This window comes from Brassica rapa, chromosome A01, assembly GCF_000309985.2.
Source record: "Brassica rapa cultivar Chiifu-401-42 chromosome A01, CAAS_Brap_v3.01, whole genome shotgun sequence".
Lineage (NCBI taxonomy): Eukaryota > Viridiplantae > Streptophyta > Magnoliopsida > Brassicales > Brassicaceae > Brassica > Brassica rapa.
The window spans coordinates 19163128-19179918 of record NC_024795.2 but is presented as its reverse complement, the minus strand read 5'-3'; the positions used below and the strand labels follow the sequence as shown (position 1 = coordinate 19179918).

The 16791-nt window shown below is 39.4% G+C and overlaps 2 protein-coding genes and 1 non-coding gene across 4 annotated transcripts; all 3 read right to left on the bottom strand.

The window, feature by feature from the left end:
* LOC103830560 (F-box protein At1g61340) lies at positions 1-3906 on the bottom strand. 2 transcript variants are annotated; one of them, XM_009106367.3, is made up of 4 exons: positions 1675-3906; positions 1287-1584; positions 555-629; positions 1-480 (listed from the first exon to the last, which is right to left on the bottom strand). In XM_009106367.3, exons 2-4 carry the CDS (start codon positions 1548-1550, stop codon positions 277-279), a joined length of 543 nt encoding a protein of 180 aa, XP_009104615.1. In that variant the 5' UTR covers positions 1551-1584; positions 1675-3906; the 3' UTR covers positions 1-276. The 2 variants fall into 2 exon arrangements, with proteins under 2 accessions (XP_009104615.1, XP_018512425.1); XM_018656909.2 differs by having other exon boundaries at positions 1287-1586; positions 1679-1790.
* A 2077-nt stretch (positions 3907-5983) lies between these two features.
* On the bottom strand, positions 5984-6090 carry LOC117129072. Its single transcript, XR_004452642.1, has one exon. It is a non-coding gene; the product is annotated as a small nucleolar RNA R71 (small nucleolar RNA).
* Positions 6091-11890: 5800 nt separating this feature from the next.
* LOC103831498 lies at positions 11891-12535 on the bottom strand. Its single transcript, XM_009107380.1, has one exon. The coding sequence runs from the start codon at positions 12533-12535 to the stop codon at positions 11891-11893; it is 645 nt and encodes a 214-aa protein (XP_009105628.1).
* Between the last annotated feature and the right edge of the window lie 4256 nt (positions 12536-16791).

Here is a 16791-nt window from a genome sequence, read left to right as displayed (position 1 = left end):
TGATGACATAAAATATTTCATCTATTATTAGTTCATGTAATAAATAAATCCAAATAAACTATATTTACATTACATAACACAAAAGTTTTAATCCCATTATCTACCACCTTCTAAACAAGCTTGCCTTTCCAAGACTCTATCTCTCTTTTTTTATCTAACAAGAATTTACAGAGATTTATCCAAATCAAAACATAAGAACATAACTTAAAACTCATTTTTCTTCAATCAAGGATCATGAAGAAACAAAGTCGATAGCCTCTAACCAAGTTGTTTGATTCAGTTGAATAGAGCCACTGAGACTCCAGAGTTGTCCTCGTTGCGGTTTATCCGCCTATACCTTTTCTGCAATGGGGCTGCTGGAGCTTCGATCTTATCCTCGCCTAAATCAAACGGTTTGTCTAAACCGTATCTGCCAAGTTGGAAAATCAAAGTTTTCCTAGGTGTACTATACGCGAAATGTGACTGCTTCGCTATTAATGTCTGTGATAACAAAACCAGTCAGATCAACAGAATGGAATATCATGAATTCTACTAATGGTCCCAGTTTTACTTACTGCTTCTCTTATAGTCTTTGACACATGAAACAGTTGTTTCAAGTCTTCATGCTCGACCCCACAGATAATCTTCACCTGTAATAGTATCCAAAAATCTGTCGGTAAGTCTTATACCATGAAATGGTCAAAGTTTGACTTCAAACCAAATATACATAGTAATAAAAGTTTTCCAGATATGGAAAGTATAAATTTAACCTTCACAGAACGAGATAGCTTTGACTCTCAGCTTAATCTATAACTTTTATGTAACAAAAAATAAAATCCCAACCAACTAACCAAAAAAAATTAATAGAACCCACAGATCATAAAGGGATAACAACCAGTTATTAATGAAGTTAAACACTTCATCCACAAACGATAGTTTGATTTTTAGCTCAATCAGATTAAATGAGGTAAAATCTCAACAAACTAACAGAAACAAGAAATCACCCAAAAAATTGATGAGATTAAACAGAATCATGGCCAATACGATTTTGGATCCTTTTTTTTTTTTTTGGTGAACTACGATTTTGAATCTTAAAACAATAAAAAGGTTTTAACTTTCAGCTCAATCAAATAAATACTCAGTAAATCTAGATGAAATCTCAACTAACTAAGTAAAACCCATGAAACAAAATGTGATCAAATTAACAAAACTTTCTCATTTTCAATACGATTTTGAATCTCAGAACAACAAAAAGGGTGTTAATCTTTAAGCTCAGTCTAAAAGAAAGCTTTAGAGATGAAACAAACCAGAATATCTAGAGGAAGATCTTCAAGCTCTCGGCTTTGACCACCTGTACCCAAAGTTTTATCACAGAGCTTCTTCGATGAGATTGTTCCAACAGGTGAAGTGAAAACCGAATCTCTTGTCTCTGAAATGAGAACCCTCTTCCTCCCGAAACCTCTCTTGTACTGAACCAACTCTAACTCTATTCCTAATCCTCCTTCTTCCACACCACGACGTTGCTTCAAGTTCGACTTCTGGGCAACTATTCTCTTCTTCCCCAATGCCATTTCTTTTGCTAAATCGATTCTTACTTCACAGTATCTGCACCAGAAAACAATTGAAAAAACTCAGATATTTGTTTTTGAATTTAATAAACTCGAAAAACAGGGGATTTAAATAAAAGAAGCGAACCTATATATACTCAAAATGTCTCCAAGTATGTTTGATGAACTAAGAGCTGAGAAAAATGATTGATTTTTCTTTTTCGAGTTGTGACAAGAGATTACCTCTCACCTGTCTGTACTTATATGGTAAAGATATTATCTTTTTTTATTTTTTATTTTTTACTTTTTAAGTCAAATTAATTTATTTTCTAGAACGAGAAAACGCCCGAAACTTCCTTGGCCAAAATATCTTTCATTTTTAATTTTAAATTTATTTACCCTTCGTTCTCCCTCCTTTCTTGTGGTAAGCAAAAGACGGCCCAAAAACTAGCCGTTGGGCAAACACGTGGTGAACCCTGAGTCAGAGTAGGAATCAACGTGCTGACGTGGCGACAAGTTGTTCGTTTGTCGGTTTGGTCTCACACGGCTTCGTTCTTAGGATTCCACCAGCAGCAGAGGAAATCTTTCTGGTCTCTGACACAGTCCTCTTTCTTTAATGCCTAATCTAAACACTTTATCAGTTATCACCGACCAAATGATTCAATAAATTACTCCTGTCTTTCATCCATATAATGTTTATTATTGAATTTTTGTGCAGTTTATTGGAACTTAAGTTCTAACAAAAATATTATATGGAACTGATTTTGTTATGTCATTTATAACATTATGAAGTTCACAAAGATAAAAGAGAAAAAAAAAATATGCATACATCATATTATTATATATCTCTTCCTTTTTTATTTAACAATCATCTTCTTGAGTAACAAATATGCATGCCATTAATTGAGAATAACATGTTAACTATCTTTTGTTGCATCTCTTCAATCAAAGGAAAACTGTGTGTTTTACTACTGGAAGTTCTTAGGTAGCATATAACTAATGAACAGTCTAAGGATTTGCTAAAACAAATTGGGCAATGTTTTCTTCTGAATAAGAGATTAACTATTAATAAATAATAGAAAATTCTCCTATAACAAAACTAAGTATGATTTTGTGCCACTCATTGATAATCAATATCCAAAGATATGCATATATTAACATCATTTCTATCATACTCTTTCTTTTCCCCCTCTAATTTATTGAAAACATACATTAGTTCAGAATCTTACTATAAACTCAACTAGTTTTAAGTCTATCTCTTTAATTAATTGAAATGTTTTTTATGGGAAATTCTTCAAAAAAATATCTAAGAAATGTTATTTTGACTAAAAGAATAAAACCAAAAGAAATTTTAGGTAAATATAATTTGAGATCTTAAATTTTAAATCTTAAACCAGATTTCTCAAACTCCACCGTCAAATCTAAATATTTAGTTTAGATTAGTAACCGTGGAAATATAAGTGTTTTTTTACCATTTTAATAAAAAATATTTTAGTAACTTTGATCTTTATGAGCTATTTTGTAATAAAAACTTGGTATTGCTTTTCTATGATATTTTTCTTCTTCTATTACAATGAAATTCCAAATTCAAACATAGATAATTATACATTTTCCTGATTTTTGTTTATATAAAAATTATATTTTGGTCAAAGTATTTTTAAAGGAAATGAAATAAATAATGTATTATTTATGCTAAAAAGAAAAAAAATATTATTTTGGTAACATGTTTTCAGACTCAGTGATATTAATCTAACACACTTTCAACTTCGAGACATTTTGGTTTTCAATTAAGTTTTATATAGTCTTCTATAAAACCCTATCCACATTTCTTCTTTCTTTGCTTTATGTGCTTTTTTGTTTTCTCTTTCCATCCAGATTGGAACATACATTCTTTATATCCCAAATTCTTATATATATTTTATTCTCTTTTTGCCAACTCAACTTCATCTTTTACCACCATATATTTGTTTCTTACTCTTTCAACACGTTGGATTTCTCTTTACAAACTCGGCACCTTTAATGGGTGAAGACATTGAGTTCAGATATTTGTATTTCAACATTCTTCAGCAGTTCCTCAGCATTCTTACCGCTCCGCTTCCGCCGTCTATCATTCAGTTAATCTCAACCTCCAGTCACATGATCAAGAAGAGCCGGAAGCTAATTCAGTTTCAATACTTTAAGGTTTTTGACAATGAGACCTACAAATTATTCAGAACTCTTTTAACATGTGAGAGTGGCAAGAAAGAAAATGATACAAATTAACCTATATTTCTGAAAAACCTAATGCTGATTCTATGATATCTTGCATATTTACATTGTTTTATCCATTCATCCATGAGCATTTTCATCATATAGATTAGGATTTAGCCATGTCTAGGTTGCATTTTGCATTCATTGTCCTTATTAGGTGCTGGAGTGTGCCATGGAGTGATTTGAGATGTTTGGGAGCATTGTCATCCAAAAGGCCGTGAAAGATGAGTATGGATGGAGCCTTTAGAGAAATCTTCTGTTGCTAAGATTTTGTGGAGACACAGAAAATTGAGTTAGCTTTCTAATGGAAGTGGTTTCAAGTCATTTGGAGGTGTAATGAAGGAGTTATGATCAATTTACTAGAGGCATATCCATCATGGTCGAGCATCGCAGAGTGACCTCTCAGAGCGACCTACCGAGGTCGCTCCCAGCCAGAGCGACCAGTCCAGAGCGACTACCTCAAGTCACTCCCAGCCAGAGCCACCAGCCAGAGCGACCAGCTCAAGTCACTCGCGTTTTGACGCGTCGAGACACAAAAAAACGCGTCGGGGGCGACCTCCTGGAGCGACTATGCTAGGTCGCTCCGCGTGTTTTGCTTGGACGATTTTTATGTTATTTCAGGGGCCTTTTGGTCATTTGTTTTGATGTTTTACACTTTCTAAACCTAAGTTAAGTACTTTGTAAGCCATGGGAGGCAAGAGAATCTCTTTTCTAGAGAAGAACTAGTAAAAAAACCTCTTTTGATTCAGATTTCATTGCTTTCATCTTGTGTTCTTGTTGATTTCTTATCTATTTCTCTACATGGTTAATCTAAAATCCAATATGGGTTTAAGAGGAATCATGAAGATTAGTGAGTAATCACCTTTTGAATTCATGGGTTAGGGAGATTAAGGGTGATTAGGTTAGAGCTAGGATGTTTTAGTGTAGATCATTCTTGTTCCTTGCTAGTAGAGTATTCATAATGCATCTTCTGAGTTGGCCACTCAAAAGTTGATCAATAGGCATTTCTCACCCAAAAGGTGTTTGATGAAATGCCTGAGACAACTCTCCTAGGCTTTTAGTATACTTTGCCAAAGACATTTGTTGTTAAAGATGCTAAGATAGCTAATAGACTTGTTAGTAATGATTGCTTTCATATTATTCAACCAAAGACATTTGATGTTTGAGATATGTTAGCAAATGAGCATTCATCTAGACATAGAGCTTGCTTAAAATTGTGTCTAGGCTTAAGGTTGATAGTTTGATTGATCGTTTGCCATCCTTAGTTCGATACTTGATCACCCAAGGTCTAATCCCTATGCCCATGAGTTCTCTTTTCCCTTAGTCAAGAAAGTATCATTCTGTTATTGCTTTCTAGTTTTAGTCATAGCTTAAAACCCATCTAAATCATTGGTTGCACTTAGATTAAGTGAGTACTTGCATTCTCAGTGCTTTGATATCCCTCAGAATTGGTTCGACAATCTTTTATACTACAACATTTGTCTTAGGAACCTTGAAAACTCCTAACATCAAATTGGCGCCGTTGCCAAATTCTGAGTAGATTTCAACATTGAGATTTAGTCACTTGCTTGAGACTAAGTCATTTTTATTTTATTTTGTTACTGATTCTTCTTCATTTCCCTTTAATCTACAGGTGCATGAACTTGAGGAGCAGGGGTCCATCAAACCAAGTTCCAAGAGCTGCAGACATCCGAGCTTTAGAGAGAGAGTGTGCTAGAAAGAGAAGAGAAGAAGAGCAACAGGCTCACTTGCAGAGATTGGACACTGATATGGAAGACATACCTCAAAATGATGCGGGTGTCAATGAAGCTAACAACGTTCCACAAAACCAACAGCGAGCAGCTCGACCCATTGGCACTTACGACCACCCCAACATTCATGGTCATAGATTGGGAATCCGAGCACCAGCTGTGGCAGCCAACAACTTTGAGATCAAATCAGGACTCCTCAACGTGATAGAGAACAACAAGTATCATGGATTGGCTCTAGAGGATCCATTTGATCACTTGGACAGGTTCGACAGCTACTGTGGGTTGTCAAAAACAAATGGTGTGTCCGAAGATGCCTTAAAGCTCAAGCTATTCCCTTTCTCTTTGGGGGATAAGGCACGTCAGTGGGAGAAGTCTCTACCCAGCGACTCCATCACCACTTGGGATGACTGCAAGAAAGCATTCTTGGAGAAGTTCTTCTCTACTTCAAGAACTGCTAAGCTGAGAAACGAGATTTCCAACTTTCAACAGAAGAACTTGGAAGGTTTCAGTGAAGCCTGGGAGAGATTCAAGGGCTACCAAGCTCAATGCCCACACCATGGCTTCTCTAAGGAGAGCTTGCTGAGCACATTCTACCGTGGTGCTCTTCCTAAGTACAGAGCCAGACTGGATACAGCTAGCAATGGATTCTTCTTGGAGAGAACTGAAGAGGATGCAGAAGAGCTGGTTGACAACATGGTAAAGAGTGATGCAGTCTACAGTGGAGACCATGACAGAGGCAATAGAACAGATGATAAGCAGACGAGGAAAGAGATCAAAGCTTTGGAAGACAAGATCGACCTACTCATTGCTGAAAAAGCCACCCAAGAGCAGCTGAAGTTTGTTGGTAACTCCAAGCAGGAAGATCCACTTGCTGTCAATGAGGTTGATGGTTTGGAAGGTCAAGAGGAGTTGTGTTTCATTAACAACAATGGTAGCTGGTACAAAAAAGAGCCAACTTTCAGTACAACAACTACCAACAGTAATCCTATCCAACCAACAACCAGAGTGGTTATCCGCCTAGAAACAACCAGCAAGGCAGCTATCAGCCTCAGCAAAACCCCTCGTCTGGTTCCTCTGCTCCTCAAGAGAGCAGCACTGATACCTTACTGAAACAAATCTTGGAGTCTCAGACTAGAAGTGAGAAGCATGTTGGTTATGAGTTGAAGAACCTTCATACCAAGATTGATGGGAGTTACAATGAGCTCAACAACAAATTCTCACACCTTGCTTCTACAGTCAGGAATTTAGAGAATCCGTTTGCTTCCATGAACACTCACCAGAATCGCCAGCAAGGATCTCTACCTGGAAAGTCTGACCAAAACCCCAAGGAGGCCAAGGCTATCACCCTTAGGAGTGGTAAGCAGTTACCTCATAGAACCCTCACCAAGGATGCTGAGAAACTAAGTGAGGGGGTTGCCATCAACATAGATGATGAAGTGGTGATTGTTGATGAGAAGATCAATGACGAGATCTTGGAGAAGATAGTGGAAGCCAAAGGTAAAGGAAATGTTGGGGAAGAGAAGAAGACATTAAAGGATGGTGAAGTTGTTACTCCAGCAAGTGAAAGTTATTTTGTTCCTCCTCCCTATGAACCCAAACTTCCATTCCCTGGTAGATTCAAGAAGCAGCTGCTAGAGAAATACAAGGCTCTGTTTGAGAAGCAAATGAGTGAAGCTCAGGTTGCAATGCCCATCATCGATGCTTTTATGTTGATTCCTCAATACAGCAAGTTCTTGAAAGATGCTGTAGCTGCAAAGAAGAAGCAGATGGAAGGCATGATGATTCTTACCCATGAGTGCAGTGCCATCATCCAGAGGCTTGATGTTCCAGAGAAGTTAGAGGATCCAGGAAGCTTCACACTACCTTGTGCTCTTGGACCTATGGTATTTGAGAAATGTCTCTGCGATTTGGGAGCTAGTGTCAGCTTGATGCCTTTGTCTGTTGCAAAAAGCTTGGATTCACTCAGTACAAGAAGTGTAGACTCTCTCTGGTATTAGCTGATCGTTCAGTGAAGTATCCTGTGGGCATCTTAGAGGACCTCCCTGTGAAGATTGGAAGGTATGAGATACCTACAGATTTTGTGGTGCTTGAGATGGGTGAGGAGGCTCAAGACCCATTGATTCTAGGAAGGCCATTCTTAGCAACAGCAGGAGCTATTGTTAATGTGAAGGAAGGCACGATTGATCTCCATTTGGGTAAAGAGAACATCCTACACTTTGACATCAAGGAGAAAATGAGGAAACCAACTGTGTTCGGGCAAGCCTTCTACATTGAAGAGATGGCCACTCCTGCTGACGAGCATCTTGAAGAGTTACCACCTGAGGACGACGAGGAGGGAGCATCTCTCTCTACTCATTCCCCATAGAAGGTAAACCACCACACTCCCTTGTATATACCATTTCATTTTTGCATATTAGTCTTCTTTTGGGTAGCTCTCTCTACTTGACAACACAGAGACTGTGTAACTCAAGTTTGGGGGAGGTACCAAGTATTTGATCATGTTTGCTTTGATGTTGTTTCATTGAGTCATGCATTGCATACCTATTTGCATATAAAAAAAAACATTCATTTAGTTTGCATCATTTGCATTTCTAGGAGAGTCTAGAGCATATAGGTTGCATTCACTTGCATTAGGAGCAATGATTTTAAATGCCTTGTAAAGAACACTACGTTGCACCTGAGTAGCTTTTGCACCTCTCAAAAAGACTTGTATGTTTCGAGCCTTGAAAACTCTTCCTGAAACTTGTTGATTGCTGAAACTCAGTCTTTGAAGCTAACTACAACCTTATTTGAACTGAACGAACTTAATGCTTCTTGCTCATGGTCCCTTGTGTACTAAGTCATGGCTATACACACTTGAGTTGTCACATCTTTTATGCCAATCTTTTTTGACAAACTCTAGTGGTAGACCACTCCCAAAACCTTTCCCTCCTTTTAAGCTTTCATTGTTTGATGAGTGAGGCCTTTTTCGGAAAGTCTTACATGTGCATAATGTTGAGAGTATCGGGAACGACAATGCTTGATCTTCATTCATGCTAGATTGGGCACTCTATTGTCTAGCTATAGGTGGGGGGGGGGGGTGAGTGTTGTGATTATGATTTGGGAGAAATGAAAAAGAAAAAGAATAGACTCTTTGTGCTTAAGTGAATTGTTTTATTGGGATAAGTAGAGAAGCCTCTAGCTCAAGTTTTGAAAGTATTGGCCCCCAACCTAAAAAAAAAAAAAAAGAGAAAAGAAAAAGAAAAAAAAAAGAAAAAGAGGCTAGCAAAGTTGTTAGGAGCTAAGAAATATTTTGAGGTTCTGAAAAAATCCCTTGTAGATTTCAAAGAGAAGGAGTTAAAGTTCTTAGGATCTTTTGGTGAGAGATGTGAGTTGGGTTTGACATTTGGGAATGATTGTGTAATTGTATGTTTAGAAAAAGGGTAGAACAATGGAGATTGAGCATTGTATGCATGAGTTGATCCCTTTCTTAGATATATTATGTGCAATGTCAAGGCTACTTGTTTCGAGAGTAAACCACCTTAAAGATCATATGTTTTGAACCTCTTGAATCACTTGAATAAAAGCCTTCCCTTACCCAACCAAATGACTTGGACCAACTGACCAGTTGCAAGAATTCACCTGATGTTTTGTGCTTAATGAATGTGAGAGTTGGTTGATTTGAATGTGTGGATGCTTGATGATGAGTGTAAGGGCAAAAAGAGTTGAGATAGGCCTAGAGAAGCTAGAGTGTAATAAGAGAGTGTGCTAATTGTGTTTGCTAGTTGTGTTTCTTTTGGCTATGAGCTCCCAACTTCAAACCTCTCTCCCTATGAGTTCTAGAAAGTTCACTTGTGGACAAGTAAAAGAACAAGTTTGGGAGAGTTGATATCTTGCATATTTACATTGTTTTATCCATTCATCCATGAGCATTTTCATCATATAGATTAGGATTTAGCCATGTCTAGGTTGAATTTTGCATTCATTGTCCTTATTAGGTGCTGGAGTGTGCCATAGAGTGATTTGAGATGTTTGGGAGCATTGTGATCCAAAAGGGGGTGAAAGATGAGCATGGATGGAGCCTTTAGAGAAATCTTCTGTTGCTAAGATTTTGTGGAGACACAGAAAATTGAGTTAGCTTTCTAATGGAAGTGGTTTCAAGTCATTTGGAGGTGTAATGAAGGAGTTATGATCAATTTACTAGAGGCATATCCATCCTGGTCGAGCATCGCAGAGTGACCTCTCAGAGCGACCTACCGAGGTCGCTCCCAGCCAGAGCGACCAGTCCAGAGCGACTACCTCAAGTCACTCCCAGCCAGAGCCACCAGCTCAAGTCACTCGCGTTTTGACGCGTCGAGACACAAAAAAACGCGTCGGGAGCGACCTCCTGGAGCGACTATGCTAGGTCGCTCCGCGTGTTTTGCTTGGACAATTTTTATGTTATTTCAGGGGCCTTTTGGTCATTTGTTTTGATGTTTTACACTTTCTAAACCTAAGTTAAGTACTTTGTAAGCCATGGGAGGCAAGAGAATCTCTTTTCTAGAGAAGAACTAGTAAAAAAACCTCTTTTGATTCAGATTTCATTGCTTTCATCTTGTGTTCTTGTTGATTTCTTATCTATTTCTCTACATGGTTAATCTAAAATCCAATATGGGTTTAAGAGGAATCATGGAGATTAGTGAGTAATCACCTTTTGAATTCATGGGTTAGGGAGATTAAGGGTGATTAGGTTAGTTCTAGGATGTTTTAGTGTAGATCATTCTTGTTCCTTGCTAGTAGAGTATTCATAATGCATCTTCTGAGTTGGCCACTCAAAAGTTGATCAATAGACATTTCCCACCCAAAAGGTGTTTGATGAAATGCCTGAGACAACTCTCCTAGGCTTTTAGTATACTTTGCCAAAGACATTTGTTGTTAAAGATGCTAAGATAGCTAATAGACTTGTTAGTAATGATTGCTTTCATATTATTCAACCAAAGACATTTGATGTTTGAGAAATGTTAGCAAATGAGCATTCATCTAGACATAGAGCTTGCTTAGAATTGTGTCTAGGCTTAAGGTTGATAGTTTGATTGATCGTTTGCCATCCTTAGTTCGATACTTGATCACCCAAGGTCTAATCCCTATGCCCATGAGTTCTCTTTTTCCTTAGTCAAGAAAGTATCATTCTGTTATTGCTTTCTAGTTTTAGTCATAGCTTAAAACCCATCTAAATCATTGGTTGCACTTAGATTAAGTGAGTACTTGCATTCTCAGTGCTTTGATATCCCTCAGAACTGGTTCGACAATCTTTTATACTACAACATTTGTCTTAGGAGCCTTGAAAACTCCTAACATCATTCTACACGTACAATTCTTGATCTTTTTGGGTTGGCCTCAAAACGGGAAAATGGCCTATTGCTTTAGAGATGCAATCCTTCGGAAGAGAAGATTATGCTGAACAAATCAAAAAGAAAATAAGGGTGACGAGGATAGACAAAGGAAGAGAGAAGGATAAGGAAATTTAGATGAGAATTTACTTACCGAAAATAAAGAATGAGAGAGAAGAGATGACCGCTACATAGACTAAATATTCTGCTTATTTTTTTGGTAACACAAATTTTCATTAAAACATAACTTTAGACTCCATTATTCATAGGAGTCATTACAATAGATTCATCATCCCACAGAGCTTGCTTTCCAAAAGAAACGGCATCTCTGTTTTTACCACAATGAATCCACGAGAAGGAGATAATTCAGAAGCTGAAGATAAACAAATTATATCAGCTACAATCCCATAGATTTCTGCTCCCATCGGAGGAGAGGGCTTTCACCAGCTTGGGCGAGTCAGATTCAAACCTCACTTGACGGAGTCCCTTCTAAATGCATGCTAGGATAGTTTCCCTAAGTGCTAAGCTCTCCGCAACCAACAGGGAGCTAACAAGATGACAGTGAGCCATGAAGGAGACTCTGTTTTCGCCTGAAACCAGCACCTACCCCAAGAGACCCTGTTTTCAGATCGATTATGGTTGCGTCTGGTGGGAGACAAGGGTGCTAATGCTCTGTTCCGTTAGCCATTCCCATACCGCAACAGTGGCTTTGCAAATAATTTCCTCAGAGGTAGCTTCTCTATTTTTGAAGACAAGGTTGTTTCTTGCTAACCCACCATAAGGACCATAGGATCCACGGAGCCACCTGGCTATTATGAACTGTGATGTATATTGATTAGTATCCTCCCAACCGCCCACTCTTAATATCCACAAGACGGAGAGTTAAGCCAAGTACAAATCATCAATAACCAAATCCTAAGCTAATGGAGTCCTTTCATAGTATAAGGTCCACGTACAAATATCTGTAACAAACTCTGTTGATTTTATTCTTTGTTTGACTTAATAAGCTTCTTCTTCAATTACGTAAAGCTTCCTCTTCCAAAGATCTCTTCCTAGCTTCCTCTTCTAATGACCTCTTCCTTCTCGTAATATATACTCTCCATGGCATATCAATACCCCCCTTTCGTAGACCGAGCTTGCCCTCAAGCTCGTATGATGGAAACTGCGTCTTAAATTCCTTCATCCTCATCCAAGAAGTCTCATGCGCCGGTAGATTCTTCCACTGTACCAAGACTTCCAAAAATCCATCTCCACTATAACGAGTATCCAACAACTCCAACGGTTCCACGATCAACTCCTCTTCCACAGACAACACAGGTGGTAAAGGTGTAACCCTTTCACCACGCCCTATCACTGGTTTCAATTGAGAGACATGAAACACTGGGTGGATCTTCGACTCTACCGGTAAACGTAGTCGATAAGCCACTTTTCCAATTCTCTCTAGCATCTCGTAGGGCCCATAGTAACGAGCAGCCAACTTCTGACAAATACGCTTCTGCACCGACTGCTGTCTATACGGCCTCAGCTTCAAATAAACCAATGAACCAACATCAAACTCCAAATCTCGACGATGTTTATCAGCATTGTTTTTCATAATCTCATGCGCTCGCAACAAATGTTTCTTCACATCATTCAACAATGCATCTCTTTCTTTCAACATCACTTCCAGCTCAAAGTTTTGCGTGAACCGTCTTCAAATCGTAATAACGACGGTGGATCACGGCCATATACCAATTTGAAAGGAGAACACTGTGTTGCTGTATGGTAAGAGGTATTGTACCACAATTCAGCCCACATTAAGTACTTAGCCCATGTCTTGGGATGAGTAGACGCAAAGCACCGTAGATACGTTTCCAAGCATCTATTCAAAACCTCAGTCTGACCATCTGATTGAGGGTGGAAAGCTGTGCTAAAGCGCAACTTCGTGTCTGAAGCTTTAAAACATTCCCTCCAAAAGTTACTCAAAAACACCTTATCCCTATCCGATATAATCGACTTAGGATATCCATGTAAGCGTACAATCTCAGAAAGAAACTTCTGAGCCACCTCAGCTGCTGTGAAAGGATGTTTCAATGTCAAGAAGTGACAGTATTTGCTCAAGCGATCAACCAAAACCAAGATAACATTTACGCCTCGTGACGAAGGTAAGCCCTCAACAAAATCCATCAAAATGTATTCCCATATCCTGGTAGGTAGCTCTATTGGTTGAAGCAAACCAGCAGGAGACAATGTGGAATACTTATGCGTCTGACAAATCTCACAAGCAGCCACATACTCACTGACATGTTTCCTCAATTGAGGCCAGTAAAAGCATTCTCGAATACGTTTTAACGTCTTTAACACTCTCGCATGTCCTCCTAGCAATCCATCATGGCACTCTTGTAAAATGAGAGGAATGTATTGCGATGTTTTTGGCAACACCAAACTCCCCTTATATAACAGCCGGCCTTGATTCAACGTATAGCCACTTTTCACTGCCTCACCATTTTGCAATTTAGCAATCATCTCCTGAATACCCTGATCAGTCTAAATCTCCGCTAAAATGTCCTTCATATGTAGTGTTGCCGGAATTGTCAAAGAACACAACCTCGTTTGTAATTCAGCAGCTGAATACTGAACAATTCTAGAGAGTCCATATGCTACCTTATTCTCCGTTCCCACCTTGTACTCAATGTCAAAATCATACCCCAATATACGTTTCAGCCATCGTTGATAATCCAACGTCACCTCCCTTTGCTCAAGCAAATATTTCAAGCTTTGTTGATCAGTTCGCACCAAAAATTTTCTTCCCAAAAGATAATGACGCCACTTTTGTATAGATATCACGATAGCCATCAGTTCCCGTTCATAAATGGGTTTTAGTTGCTCTTTTGAGGTCAAGGCATGACTGAAGTAGGAAATTGGATGCCTATCTTGCATTAGAACCGCTCCTAATCCAAACCCTGAAGTGTCTGACTCGATGACAAACATCTTAGTGAAGTCTGGTAGCGCTATTACCGGAATTGTTGTCATCGCCACCTTAAGCTTATCAAATGCTAATTGCGCCTCTGTTGCCCACAAAAACTGCTCCTTCTTTAAAAACTTGGTAATTGGCTTAGCTAACATCCCATAAGCTTGAACAAATTTTCTATAGTATCCAGTGAGCTCCAAAAACCCTCTCAAATCCTTAACCGTTCTCGGATTTGGCCAGTTTGTAACTGCTTCAATCTTTTTAGGATCTGTTGAAACTCCCAAAGCAGAGATCACATGTCCAAGATACTCCACCTTCCTCTGGCCAAACTCACACTTCTTTCTATTAGCAAATAACGACTGCTCTTCAAACACCTTTAGAACCGCTGCTAGATGTTGCACATGCTCCTCCAATGTTGAGCTATATACAAGTATGTCATCGAAGAAGACTAAAACGAATTTTCGCAGGAACGGCTGAAACACCTCATTCATCAATGCTTGGAAAGTGGCTGGTGCATTGGTCAAGCCGAAAGGCATGACCAAGAACTCATAATGACCTTCATGAGTACGGAACGCAGTCTTCTCCACATCTGCCTCTTTCATTCGAATTTGGTGATAACCCGACCTCAAATCAAGCTTAGAGAAGTATTTAGCTCCATGTAACTCATCCAGCAACTGATCAACGATCGGAATAGGGTATTTATCAGGGATTGTTACTCTGTTCACCGCCCTATAATCCATGCAGAATCTCTAAGATTTATCCTTCTTTTTAACCAACAATACGGGACTAGAATAGGGACTGTGACTTGGTCTTATTGAACCACTAGCTAACATCACCTGAACGCTCTTCTCCATAACGTCTTTGTGTATCTGAGGGTACCTATACGGTCTTACACTCACTGGTCCCGTTCCTGGTTGCAAAGTGATACCGTGTTCTCTGCCCCGTATCGGCGGTAACTCAGTCGGCTCCCTGAAAATATGTTCAAAGGACTTCAGCACTTCCAGAATCGTCTCATGAATCTCCAGTTGAGCAACACCAGGCTTGCCTCCTTTTAGCATCAAGTGTAAAGTAGGATCTCCCACTAGCTTAACCTTCTGTCCTTGATACCAAAACACATATTCATGTCTCTCCCAGTCAATTTGGCATCTACCAAGTGTTCTCAGCTACTGCATGCCCAAAATCATATCGATCTGCCCCAGCTCCAAGACAATAAAGTCTGCTACAAACTTCACGTCTTGTAGATCAAAAACTACATTTCTGCACACCCCGCCTCCTTGAACTGCCACTCCAATTCCCAATAATATGTCCAATCCTCTCAGCGTTTCTACTCTCAGTTTAGCTTGACAAGCTAACGCCGGAGTGATAAAGTTGTGCGTTGCTGCGCTGTCTAACATCACTATCATCGCCAACTTCTTCAAAAATCCTGTCATTTTAGTTGTAGTTGGTGAAGAACGCCCAAGAAATGATCTTAGAGATAATGTCTTTAACTGCGGTTCCCACACAATTTCATCTTCGTCCATCTCACTCACCTCCTGATCCAATAATGCCACATCACATCCATCGATCACAGTCAGGACTTGTAAAGATGCATTTGGACACACATGCTGCCTAGACCATTTCGCGTCGCACGTGTAACATAAACCAAGTCTACTCTTATCCGCAATCTGTGCTTAAGACAATCTAAGCTGCGGAAGTGGCTTCGTTGGTTGTCTCCATTGTTTTTGAGTTGTGACTGGCTGCAAAGGTTGTGCAGCTTGCTTCCATCCTGTATTTGTGTTGAAATTCGAATAAGACTTGCTTTTATTCTCCGGGGGTCTCAACGTCGCCATGTTTCTGCTCTTCATTTCTTTTTGAATCACACTGAACAAGGAGCTATCTTCCATTTGATAAGCAGTTGAAATCATGTCTGGCAAGTTCACAGGCTTGCACATTGTAACAACTTCTCTCATTTCTGGTGTCAGACCATTTATGAAAATCCCCTCCTTTTGTGTATCAGTTAACCCCACCACTTGTGTCGACAGATCTTCGAGCTTATGAATATACTCGGCAATTGTTCCCGTCTGTTGAACGGCAAAGAAGGGCTGACTCGGATCACAAAGTTTCACTCTGCTAAATCGTTCAATCAATTTGTTCTTAAAGTCACACCAGCTGCTGAATTGATGTCGCAAAATATCACTGTTAAACCAGCTCAACACGTCTCCCCCGAGAGTGACAGAAACCAATTCAATCTTCATCAGCTCACCATAACCTCCAATTCTGAAGAAACGCTCAGCCAAGGCAATCCAACCGTAAACATCCTCTCCCGAGAAAGTCAGAAGTTCAACCTTCTTAATCAAACTATCGCGACTCTCCCTAAAACTTCGGCCAGGTTCCGTGTTTGAGAAATGTACCTGAGGATCTTGCGATAGAGTGATCGGATTCGAAGGAAGACTCGTCTCCTCCATCGGTCTTTTATCGAGCTTCCGCAGAATCGCTTCGAACTTGACATCGAGCCGCTGCTCCAGCTCCGTCATCGTCAACCTAACTTCGTCAATACTTTCTCGCAACTGTACGCTCGTCTCTCTCTGCTCTGCGACTTGCATCGAAAGCGATTCAAGATTTCCTGATGATTGCGTCGGTCTCGTCATCGTTTCCGCCACGATCGTTCGATCCAGAACACTTCACTCGCACCAATTTGTTATGAACTGTGATGTATATTGATTAGTATCCTCCCAACTGCCCACTCTTGATCTCCACAAGCCGGAGAGTTAAGCCAAGTACAAATCATCAATAACCAAATCCTAAGCTAATGGAGTCCTTTTATAGTATAAGGTCCACGTACAAATATCTGTAACAAACTCTGTTGACTTTATTCTTTGTTTGACTTAATACACTTCTTCTTCAATTACGTAAAGCTTCCTCCTCCAAAGATCTCTTCCTAGCTTCCTCTTCCAATGACCTCTTCCTTCTCGTAGTATATACTCTCC